General features: G+C 35.9%; 1 protein-coding gene across 5 annotated transcripts in view; it reads right to left on the bottom strand.

Annotated features, from left to right (window-relative positions):
- Positions 1-12367, bottom strand: part of zgc:110789 (Xan_ur_permease domain-containing protein) — a 185044-nt gene that overhangs the window by 12733 nt on the left and 159944 nt on the right. For all 5 annotated transcript variants that reach the window (XR_005635637.1, XR_005635636.1, XM_039769943.1 and 2 more), the window contains 3 exons: positions 12004-12168; positions 3429-3537; positions 2618-2713 (listed from right to left, as the gene is read on the bottom strand). Coding sequence is in view for 3 of the 5 variants with exons in the window: in XM_039769943.1 (XP_039625877.1) it covers positions 2618-2713; positions 3429-3537; positions 12004-12168 (370 nt within the window). In the remaining 2 variants the exon portion in view is untranslated. The remainder of the gene's footprint in view (positions 1-2617; positions 2714-3428; positions 3538-12003; positions 12169-12367) is intronic.

Below are 12367 nucleotides of genomic sequence, written 5' to 3'. Positions count from 1 at the left end.
TTGTGTTTATGTTTTAATTTGCACCTTAAAAACCTGGAGAGTGTCATAATTTGAAAAGGTCCATCCATTCACCCATCTTTCCATCCATTATCAAACCTGTTTTATCAAGTACGGAGAGCATTGTGAAAAATGCCATGCAAAAAGTAAACCAAATAAAGCAAAAATCCCTGGATGAGAAGGAAGTTTTCCCAATTTACTTAAATGGAAAATAGCAAAATAATACACTATTTATTATTGAATGTGCTGTACTCTGTATTTGTTAAAAATGTTCTGAGAAAAGCTGACTTTTAACTATTCATTTTTTGTAATTCTCACATTTCCAATAGTTGTTTTTCCATTAGGTTATGCGGTGCATGGTGCAGCCACCTTCTTCATTCTGATCCTGGATCTGAACTATGTGCCCAGTCATGTCTGTGTGGAGTTTCGACATTCTCTCCATGTTTTCTTGGCCTCTTTTCTAAATACTCAAGTGTTCCTTCAGCATGCCCAAAAACATGTTGATCATATTCTAAATTGAGCCACTTAGTTTTGTTCTGTATGTAAATGGGTCCTGCAATGGCCTGGCACCAAGTCCAAGTCTGTTTCCTGCCAAGCATCTACTACTACAGCTCTGAACTGAAGTAAGTGGGTTTGAGAATATAATTTTATGTGCCAGCATCGTCAATATCCTTCAAGTAAATTGCTCTCCCCATGTTCATAAAGTTTTTTTTTGGGTGTTTTGGTGCTCTGACAAATCACAAAGGTGGTCGTAATTGGTCATCATAAATTCACGAGTATGAATGAGTCAAGGTGTATATGACAGCTTGATCTGCAGTACAGTGACATCCATCCAAGGCTGCTTCCTGCCTTGTTTTTAACAGTGGCATTTCTGAATTTTGGACCAATGGGGCACAGTTCATCTAGATTTTGTTCAAATAAGCAATAGGTTTTATTAAAATGTTTATAGCAATTCTCAACTTTGCTATTTTATGCCATTTTATCCAAAATTCTATTATGTGCTTAATGTAATTTCTTATCTGGGAAAATATTGCCTTTGTACCATGTGAAGTTGTCATAGTGTCAGAAGCTGCAAGCCTGTTTCTGGCTGAAGGGTCTGAACCAATTGGCCCTGCAGTGTTCTCATAGGTCTAATGAATATTCCAGTTTAGTGATTGGGTTTGAAGGATAGAGCCACTTATTCTCAGCATTAAAAATGAGGACTGCTTTTTTTGTTGTTTTTTAATCATGCATTAACACTCCTGGTTCAAGCTTTTCCATGTAAATGTTATGCAGTGCAAGCAAGAGATGAGGTACAAAAATGTTTTCAGGAAAGAAAAAACTGATTGATATCAGGAGGGCATCGAACACAAGACATTATGTTGATGGGGCATAGTGGAATCTTAATCTTTACCCATTGCTGAGGAGGACTGCCTGATGGGCACTTCATTTTAAAAAAAGTCCACAAGGAAGCTATATGTACTCCTTCCACCTCATGGAAAAGAGCCAAGCCGCAAGATGCCCATGTTTAAAGATGTGCAGAGTCCTGATGAAGAAACAAGTATATGGAATATCTCTCAATTGTTTGCCTGTGTTGTGCTATCCAGCAAACACCTTGGCTGTGTATTGCTGCTGCCTGGCAGTCTCAGAGACATTTGCTTGAATTGTTCATTGTATATAATCAGTTTTCTCTCTCCATGTTATACTGGCGTGTCCTTTTTTCACCTCATATTCTGCTGTTTCAATTTGGGCAGCTCATAGTCAATACATTTTACTGATCAGAGAGTGGTTGTGAGGCTGTCATTTTATTTAACATTTAAATCTATATTGCTGCATTTTGTAGATGATGATGATGTAGGCCAGGTACCAGCATCCCATTATTTAATTGATTTTTGTGAAGCAAATGGTGTTTGAACTTTCACATGTACTAATTAAGAGGGTTACATATTATTAGCTCTGTAAGTTAACCATATTATCCCTGCTAAAAATGGCACTGGTTTCCACTGCTGCCTGAACATACTCAGACTACCCCATTTTTTTTAAAAAGCTGGGATAAGATAGTTCAGTGAACCATTTAACTCTGATTAACATACATACATTGATACTGTATATATCCATTGATGTATTTTTGACACCACAATTTATGGTTTGTTGTTGCAGAAAAGTGACTCAAACAAGTGAATTTCTACTGTGATATTAATGCTTTAACAGTGAAGCATCCACTATGCTGTTACTCAGTGAGAGAGAGCTGTTCTTCTCTATGTTATCCTACTCTGCAATGTTTTCATCCTTCACAAATAATAGTTGTGAATCAACAAAGGTCGGGTACAATTTAATGAAAATGTGGTTTCCCTAGCTTATTCCATTCTTGAATAATGTTATAGACAGATGGACCAGATGAAATAATTTATACTGAAACAGGAATGCTAAAAAAATTACATTATGTATTGGAATATTCATATAGAAAAGAGGAATTTAAAACACATTTTATCCTGACTTTTAGGATCTTGAAAACAATTCTAAAAGAATTTTAAGAAGTGACATTGCTTTGTATCTCTAACCTTAAAGCCTATATCTCTATAGAAACATTAAAGCTGTCATTTTAGAGTTGCACATGAATGAGTTAAGGATAACTGTTTACCTGGAATAGTGTTATCCAAGACAAAGCCAAAGAAGCCCCCAACAAACATGCCAGTAGTCAACAGAACTCTAATGACCTGGTCAAGCTCAACCACTCCTAAAAGAGAATTCAAGAGGATGTATTGAGTGTTGTATTATCATTCCTTGAATGACATCTTTTACAGTTTGTAATTTATTTCTATATTAACAATCCATAATTTACAAGAATATATTGTAATTTTAAGTTCACAACGGCACAGCAATGTGATACCTTTTCAAACATGCTCTCAAAAATGAAAGTATATTGAATATCACATGTTCTCCAATTCTGATTATTTGAAAGGGTCCGTCAGGCCTACCATTGTAGGCGTCAGCTTCCCTGTGAACTTACAACAAATAAAGGAGGGCCATAAAATGGATTCACTGATGCTTTAAGTAGAATTTAATGTTTGTGTAAAACATTTAATAATTCAACTTATTGTGGGCTCCTCGATTTGAATACGCTTATAGTACTAGACATATTTACATTATGTTATCACATTAAAATACTGCACTTTATTTCATTTCTAAAAATGTTTCTTCAGTAATAAGTTAACAGCTTAAGTAATAAAGCTGAGCAAATGCACATATTGTAGTTTTTGTAATGGAGTAATGGACATTTTCAAGCTTGGTTATGTTGTGCTAAATACTGTACCTCTTCTTTAGTGTTCTGTTACTTGCATATATTGTCATCCTCGTAGATTTTTAAGAGCAAATAAAAATTAAGGAGATCAGTTCCACTTAAATGTCACAACCATGATGTTCTTCAAAGTAATTAGCAAACAGAAACTAACCTGTCTCAACCGATGATGGGTTCTTAATAACCCAATTTGGAATAACCAGTCCACAAAACATGGAGAATCCAAAGATGAAGATATTCCTTGATGAATTCATATCTGTATACTGGATTTAGGGATGAAAGAAAGAAGCAGAGTTTGTTCACCTTTTTGATTCAAATTTAGAAAAGCTGTACAGCTTAATACAAGCTAAAACATCTGAACAAATATGATGCAGTATGTGCTTACCTAATAATCCAATTTATGAACTGGTGGAGAGCTTAATAGTTTAATTCCAATTCAGTACTTTACTGTAAACTGTGTTTGTTTTAAAGTATGGAAACTTGAACTACATGGATAACAGACAAAGTACAGGAAAGTTGAGTATCACAAGTAAAACCTTTATATATCTAGAAAAAAAAATCCATCCACTCACAAGGAGTTGCTAAAACTTTAAAACCAGTCAGATGAATGAATGAAGCAACAGTACAAACCATGGTATTCAGGAGGTTTGCTTTGGAAGCTTAATATTTTTATTCTTATTTGGATACGGATGACATCCATTTCTGTTTATATCACAGGATAATAAGTCGCTTTAATTATTAAAACATATAAATTATTTGTCCTTATATTTGAACACAAAGTTTTGCTGCTTTTTTTTTTTTTTTCTCTGGGTAGAATGCCAGCAAATAGCACGTAAATACTATGACAAATCTTAATTTAAAATACTTTGGCTGAAATCATATCAGACTAATTTAGTGCAGATATAAAAGTTTCTTTCAAATCTTACTTTTCCACTTTAAAAACCTTTTTATCTACCTGAAACATACTGCAAAATTAAAGCAGTTCCTTAATACTCAGGATATAGTCAAGTAAATTTGTTCATTTACATATGCAGAACAGACTACTGTATATGACTATATATTGACTAAAGCTGTATCATCAGGCTGTTTAAAACATTTGATTATTAATCTATATTTAATTTAAAAACCTTAGCAAGAATCAAAATTATAACTAAAGGCTATGATACTTGTTATCTCTATATTAATTTCTAGTTAAGTACAGAGCATATTTTATAATATTTTTTCTACATTTAAGGTCATTAGTGCCCACCCTAACACACACACACACTATACCATACATAGTTTATTATTAGATGAATTACTAGTCATAGATTGCAATTGCATTGCTTTTAAAATTCCCAGGGTAAACTACTGTACAAGAATAAACATTTAAGTTATAGAATGTCCAAGTTCTATAAATTATACACCTGCCAATGTAAGAGATGTCCCAAATATGTCAAGATTTTAATTGAGACTAAATACTTATTATTTTAGCTGTTAGCAGGCCTGTTTCATACAAGTTTTAGAAGGACATACCAATGTTTGCAATTGTCTTTCCCAATTTCTTGCTTTTCTTATTGTTCTGCAGTATTGTCTGGCCAAACTGCCAATTTAATCAAACTTGCTTTTCTTACCATGCAGTGAGAACTTAGAATTAATAGTAAACTTTAGCACTAATGGAGACAGAAAGACTAGCTTTAGTCTTTAAAGTTGAATTCCATTAAACTCATTAACACTGCCCACTAATACAATGCCTCTTTTTTTAAGAATGATAGAATAATGGAAGCCTGTTAGACAAATTCAAATATATTAGTAGCACCATTGATCAAAGTCCATGCAAATGGCATCTTTTAATTATCAGTCTGGCAGTCTGAATTAGGAAATCAGATATCTGTTGTGACAGATAGGGGGCACTGTCGTCCCCCTGAACCCTCAGATCAGACGCCAGACACCAGATAAAAGTCCAAATTATGAATTTATTCAGACAATAATGTGCATAAAGCACCCTCCGCTCCACAATACTCATAAACAATAACAAATAATCCAATCAATAATCAATCCTCCTCTCCCAGACACGTTGTTCCCTTCCTCACAACTCAGCTCGCCCGTCTGGGATCTCCCAGTCTTTTATAGTCCATGACCCAGCACTTCCGGGTCAAGTGAAAACTCCTTTTCTTTGTCAGCTTGGAAGCACTTTATTTGTTCCGACCTCGTGACATGGAAGTACTGCCAGGCTATATGGAAAATAAATGCCTCTGTGCCTCCCTGCAGCGGCCCCGATGTTATCCAGCAGGGATGTGCATTAAAACTCCATAGTCCATGATGCCCTGCTGGAATTCGGGGCATCTCCAAGTCGCTCCCTCTAGCGGCTTGGGGGATATTGGCCGGGATAAGCTTCTGGCCATAGTCCACATTGTCAATCTGTCTGTCATTCTCTTTATCTACAGTGTCTATATAGAGTATACACAGTATACATGTTCATATATATATTAAGCATATATAAACAACAGACCTGTGTGCATATGGAGTAGTGTGTATGGGCTTGTGCTGAAGCAAGAAAAAAGGCTGGAAGGCCAACTGATGTACATAATTTTCCTGTAGGGTGAAACCCCACCCCTTCCAGCCCTTGTGGTATATAAGGACATCAATGTTCAAACAATGACCCACTTTTAATGAACCTGGAGCATTGGTGCTCTATAGATTTTTATGATTTATGGTGAAGCACTTAAACAATGCTTGCAACCATATTTTTCTCAAAACCAGCTGTAATTAATCAGTGATTTCCCTCGGACCCCAAACCTCATTTTCTGTCTTTGTCACATTTTACTATGGGACATTAGACAAGAGAGAGAGCGCACGCGAGAGAGGGAGAGAGAGAGAGCGTGAGAAGGCAGTTGAAGAATGCAGTAAGGCCAAGAAGACAGTTAAAGAATGCACCAGGCTTGTTTTTAAAGAAACTGCAAGGTTAGTTTTCTCTGTTCAGGGTTTTCTCAGTGTTATTCAATGTTTTTACATTTAGTTTACTATTACACTGTGCATTCTATGGTATAATTAACTATTTTTGTGCTTAAAAATCTTTAAAAAAATATATTTACATACAGCTCATACGGTCTGGAATGGATTAATTGTATTTACATACACTCCTATGTTACTAATCCTAAATTACTTCGGGTCACGACCAAATCAGGTTGCGACCAGAGTTTTGGAACAAATTACGGTCGTGACCCGAGGTTCCACTGTATTTTCAAATCAGTTTATTGTCATTATAAACTTCAGTACAATGAAACCTGCTTCGGAAGACTCTCTGCATTAAATGCTGTAACAATACAGTAAATTTATCAACTTTAAATAAATAAATGTCAGACAAAATATGCAAATTGTATTAGCCAGAGCAATTAACATATAGATCGTATAAGTAGCAGATCAACAATCATAGCAACTGATAGTACAGATGCTTACATATTGAAGGTCAAGATTAAATCTGCATGGGAGATAAATGGGCAAAATGTGGTATAATTTAGAAATTCTATTCACACAATTATTTTATGGATGTTTAAGAATGCTGTGGCTGGCTGCCGCCCTGCCTGGGGTTTGTTTCCTGCCTTGTGCCCTGTGTTGGCTGGGATTGGCTCCAGCAGACCCCCATGACCCTGTAGTTAGGATATAGCGGGTTGGATAATGGATGGATGGATGTTTAAGAATGTATTTGTGTTTATCTATGGGCCAATTGATAAAATACTAAAAAGATCAATCAGGGTAATAAAACAATAGGAAAATTTAGAATTTGTCCTTTAAAGTCATTTCCTTTTACCATTAACTTTCCACATTTTCTCTTGTAGGTGGTGCTTATTTTTAGTTAGCTAACTTCCCTCATACAAACAGAACCCATGCCCCCACATAAGTGAATGAATGAATACCTGTAAACAAAGAATGCTAACAGACAAAAATCATTTAAATACTCATTATTGACGTTTTTCTGCATGGATGAATGATAATTACAGGTGAATAAATCAATACAATTGTTATGTGCATCTGTCAGGCCTGGGTTGGAAAAACTGTTAAGCATGCTATTGATTAATGCATTAATAGAAAATTATTTTTTGTTCTTTTCTCAAACTGTACCATTTAGCTGTAACATGTAACTGCTTACAGACCATGTGAGTCTCAGAAGCAACTTTCACATTTAAAGAAAGGAATGAAAAATAAGAAATTAGAAGCATTTTAACCCCACAATTTACAAGAGCCATAAATGTAAATCTGGATATATGGCCATTTATAACATTAAATATGTATCTTTCTGAATGCTTCAGTCTTACCCGTCCTTAGACATACAGTATGTCTGTAATTAGATATTGTGCATGAATTCTAGTTAAAATATTCATACTTGGAAAAAAAAGAACTATTGAGAAAAAGAACAAAGGAAATTAGCTTGGTTGATTAGCAATTCACTCAGCTGAGCCTACTAATACATTTTTATCAGAAACGACCAAAATTAATTAAATCAATCATTCAATCAAAAATGTAATAAATTACAAAAAAGTTTTTTCTCATTTGATTATGTTTATTTTTTTGCTTGTTCAATTTTTTATTGCATCACAAGAAGCTGTGTTCTTTAGCTTCTTACAGAATATGACAGGATCCAATTTGAATTAAATTCAATGCATCATTTTAAATGCACTTCCACTTATAAGTTTGGTGCTCTATAGAAGTAAGTACAAATACCATATGGTTAGATGGCATGCACAGAAACATTGATATAATATTATGCTAATAAAGACAAAACTCATATAATATATGCAAAAAAATGAAATATATAGAAAGAGTGTTTCCAACTTCCCCCTGGTCAGCTGCATTCTGAAATTTTATGAGAAGCAAATTGATTTTTTTTTTCATAAAAAGGCTCCCATATTTTTATAAATTTCATATTTATTTCTTATATTACAACATTTGTAACTTAAGACTCAAGTATTTGTTCTGAGCATCAGTCAAAATGGATATAATTATGAGTCACTAATACTGATTTCAAGTTCATTGTCATGTGCATACCCTACAAAGAGATTCTTACTTGGGTGTCTTCCATAGACTAGTGACAACAAAAAAATGTCAAAAGGAGAAAATTAAGTACAACACTAGACAATATGTAGAAGAACAAACTTTAGTCACCTTACAACATGAGCATCAAAGTGATAGTGTCCTAGTTATGCATATTATTATATTTCTTTACTGTTGTCAATTTCAGTCCTATTCTTGTTGGTAGGTATAGCTTAACAAATAACACATGCTACATGCTAAAATACAGTTCACTGCATTAAACTGAAATGAATGGAAATTTGATTTAAAGTGTACAGCTAGGTGACACAACGATTGCAACAGCTAACACACAGCTCTGGAGTCTTGTGTTCAAATCCTAATTCAGTCTCAGTTAATGTTAACTTTACATGTTCTGATAATGTCTTCTTCATTTTTTTCATCCATGGGTACTCTGGTTTCCTCCTACATCAGAAAGTTGAGCACGCTACTAAAAATAACAGTTCTTTAATGGCATTTTATTGTTCTTTTCTGGCTTGTATGGGTCCTTGTAGAACTATTGCTTGACAAAGCACCATTTCATTCTAGGGAGGATTTTTTGCATATCAAGTTGGTTCCTTGTGCTTTGGAAAACTTCCTAATGTTTAGACAAAGAAAATAAAAACTGAAATATTTTTGCTAGTTAGGAGCAGGACACTAACAGATTAAAACCCCTAAATTTAGTCTGTGTTATTTTATGCAGTAAGAGTTCTTTTAAAATCTATTCATGGTTATTTACTGTATGGAGCCAGTTACAGATCAAAATAAATAAAGGTTCTTTCTGGAAGCTTAATGCAGATGAGTCTTTTTGGAACCATAAATGCAGAACCACTATGCCACCTTTAGTTTTAAAAGTGCAGGTTAGGGTTAATGGAGACACTAAATTGGCCCTGCGTGAGTGATAATGAGAGTGTTATGAATGTACCCTGCAGTACACTGGTGCCTTTTTCAATGGTGATTTTCTATCTTTGTCCAGTATGCCCTGTTTCCCCATAACCCTGAAATTGTAATACATCCCTTTACACCCTGTGGATATATTTCAGCAATCTCCGCATGAGGAGGCTACCCCAAAATAAAGCCTTATTATTCAAGAAATAAAGGCAGGACCGTCTTTTCTCTCTAAAACCTGACAGATAACTTCTCAAATGTGATAGAATATTTGTTTGTGTCAAATTTAAATATTCCTTTATTTAGAATCTACTGCTAAACTAGGAAAAAAATAGGCACTCACAGTATTTTTTTTTTATTTTTTTCTGATACCGTATATCTCATGTGCAAGTAATGCCAGGGCAGGTTTTAACCTCTGAAGTGTTTCCAGACATGTCAACTGTACCTGTCTAAAATTTCATGTTTATAACACAAACATATAAATAGTTACAGCATTTGGCACCATGGGCCCCCCTCCCCTATCCAAAACCTCTCCAAACGGTAATCCAGGTTCAGAACAATTTTATTGCACATGAAACAGTAAATCATATAAAAATACCTTTGTGTAAATATTTTTATGCAACAGTAATGAATGTAGGTGAAGAAATATGCATTGCAATATACTGCAAGGGATGGCTGGCAGCATTACCCAGCAAGGACACCCATAAGAAGGAAGGACCAGGGGAGAGAGCATGCACAAAGCATTATCTACCCCAGAGCACAAGATGGCAGCGCCCCTGAATTGCAGTGGGGCCTCAGATTCCCACAGGGCTGCATGGGACATGGAGTTCTTCAACTCAGTCCTGTTGAGTTCCATGGGTGTCCCCAGGGGGTGCTGCTGGGACTAGGGAGCCCTATTTCATGGGGTTTCCGTCTCAGTGTTCAATGCTTTCAGACCATTTTTATGGAAGACCAGAAGTACTCCTACATAAAAAGGAGCTGCCTGCCTCAGAAGGACAAGCCAGAGTCGGGTGGAAGGTGGACAAAGCCTGCAATGAGGAGTGAAGGAGACAGAAAAGGGAAAAAGAGTTATTTTGTTCTGCTGTGCTTATTGTACTTGGGGCTGGGGTGGGAAATGCATTAGTCAAAGAGTTTCCTAAAATAAAAGACTCTTTGTGCATTTTAACTTGTATCCATGCATGTTACACATTATATGTAATATATACATATTATGCATTATAAAATGTACATTATTGCTGCTTGATGGTGCCACTGTCAATATAACAAATAATATTTTCAAGTAGGGCGGCACGGTGGCGCAGTGGTAGCGCTGCTGCCTCGCAGTTAGGAGACCTGGGTTCGCTTCCCGTCCTCCTGCATGGAGTTTGCATGTTCTCCCCGTGTGTGCGTGGGTTTCCTCCGGGCGCTCCGGTTTCCTCCCACTATCCAAAGACATGCAGGTTAGGTGGATTGGCGATTCCAAATTGGCCCTAGTGTGTGCTTGGTGTGTGGGTGTGTTTGTGTGTGTCCTGCGGTGGGTTGGCACCCTGCCCAGGATTGGTTCCTGCCTTGTGCCCTGTGTTGGCTGGGATTGGCTCCAGCAGACCCCCGTGACCCTGTATTCGGATTCAGCGGGTTAGAAAATGGATGGATATTTTCAAGTAATAAGGATCTACACTGATCAGAACAAAACTAAATATGAATTTCATAGAGTAATTGCTCAGCAATTGCTTAGCGGACTCAAAATCTGCCAAGTCTTTGGAGTTAGCCTCCAAAACTTTGCTCAAAGTGTATTTTGGTTGACTTCAAGCCATTTTTTCTGGAAAATAAGTGAAAACGATGCTCAATGATGTTCTTTGATGCTCTGCTACTGTTTTCTATTGATGTGCCATGCCTCTTTGAGAGACTTATAGTTGATTAAGCACACCCCAGCTGTGTCTCATTATGTTCTTATATGGACACAGTCGCTGCAAACCAATGGTGTAAGGGTTGTGAGTGTGTGACCTATTGAGTCCTAGCTAATGACCCAGAAATGTGAGGTGGTATCTGCCAAAGGTGGCCCGCATCTCCTCTTATTTGGAGGATATCTCAGGATTGATGTATCGTGCAATAATGTGCTTGGGCTTGTTATGATCACGGGAATATACTGTAAGTACTGATTTGTCACTTGTAGATATTTGCTGTTGGGTTGTGAAGTAATATGTGAGAGCACATGAAAAATCAGAACAAATGTGTAATGCTGTTTCCTGTTTTCAGCCTGTAGGTTGTGTTTGCTCGGTCGTTGGGTGAGTTAATCACATTGGTTGAAATCTATTGATTGGGACGTTCTGATTGATGCATAACACTTGGGTATTCCTATTACAGAATAACTGCTATTTTCAAAATAATTTTGTGACAATTTATGAAACACCATGTTTCATAAATCTACCAGATTTAAAGTCAACCATAAATGTTGTAACAATTTGATTACTACTATCCAAAAAAATTCTGTGAAGCTTATTAGCAGCTATACTGGCCTTTTAACTACTGTATATAAGAGTATGCCATGTCTAAGGATGGTTTCTTTCTTACACTGGTCACAGTCAAGGTAGGCTCCATATTCCTTAATTCATTATAAGGAAGATTGCTGATAGGATTTTAAGTTTTAGTATAAATCACAAAATGTAGCACTATTCAACATAGTGCCTTTCCTAAACCACACCATAACAAAGAAAACTGCAATTTAAAATAACAAAGTAGAATCCAAAATCATTTAGTGCATACTAAACATCAAGTAAAATTAAACTAATCTTACATGAATAAAAGTATGTAAATACCTGAAGGTTGGAAATTCCAGCAGCAGTTATTACTCCAAACATTACAAGAAACATGCCTCCAATAACTGGAGTGGGAATTGTTGTAAAAATAGCGCCAATCTTCCCAAACAGTCCCATTATTATCATTAGGAATCCACTGGCTACAATTACTATCCTGCTACCAACCTGACAGAGGAAAAAATATATTAAATGTATTAACAAAATTATTGTAAAACACATAAATGTAAATTGTGTCCAAGAGAAAATGTTATTGTCTTCTTAGAGAAACCCAATTACAGCTACAAAGGAATATTGAAAGTAAATTCAGAGCAAACAGGATTACTGTGGTGCAAATTGTCAGTACTGCTACCTCACTGCTCCAGAA

The sequence above is a fragment of the Polypterus senegalus genome, chromosome 11 (assembly GCF_016835505.1).
Source record: "Polypterus senegalus isolate Bchr_013 chromosome 11, ASM1683550v1, whole genome shotgun sequence".
In the NCBI taxonomy this organism is placed as follows: Eukaryota; Metazoa; Chordata; class Cladistia; order Polypteriformes; family Polypteridae; genus Polypterus; species Polypterus senegalus.
This window is presented reverse-complemented; position numbering and strand designations above follow the sequence as displayed.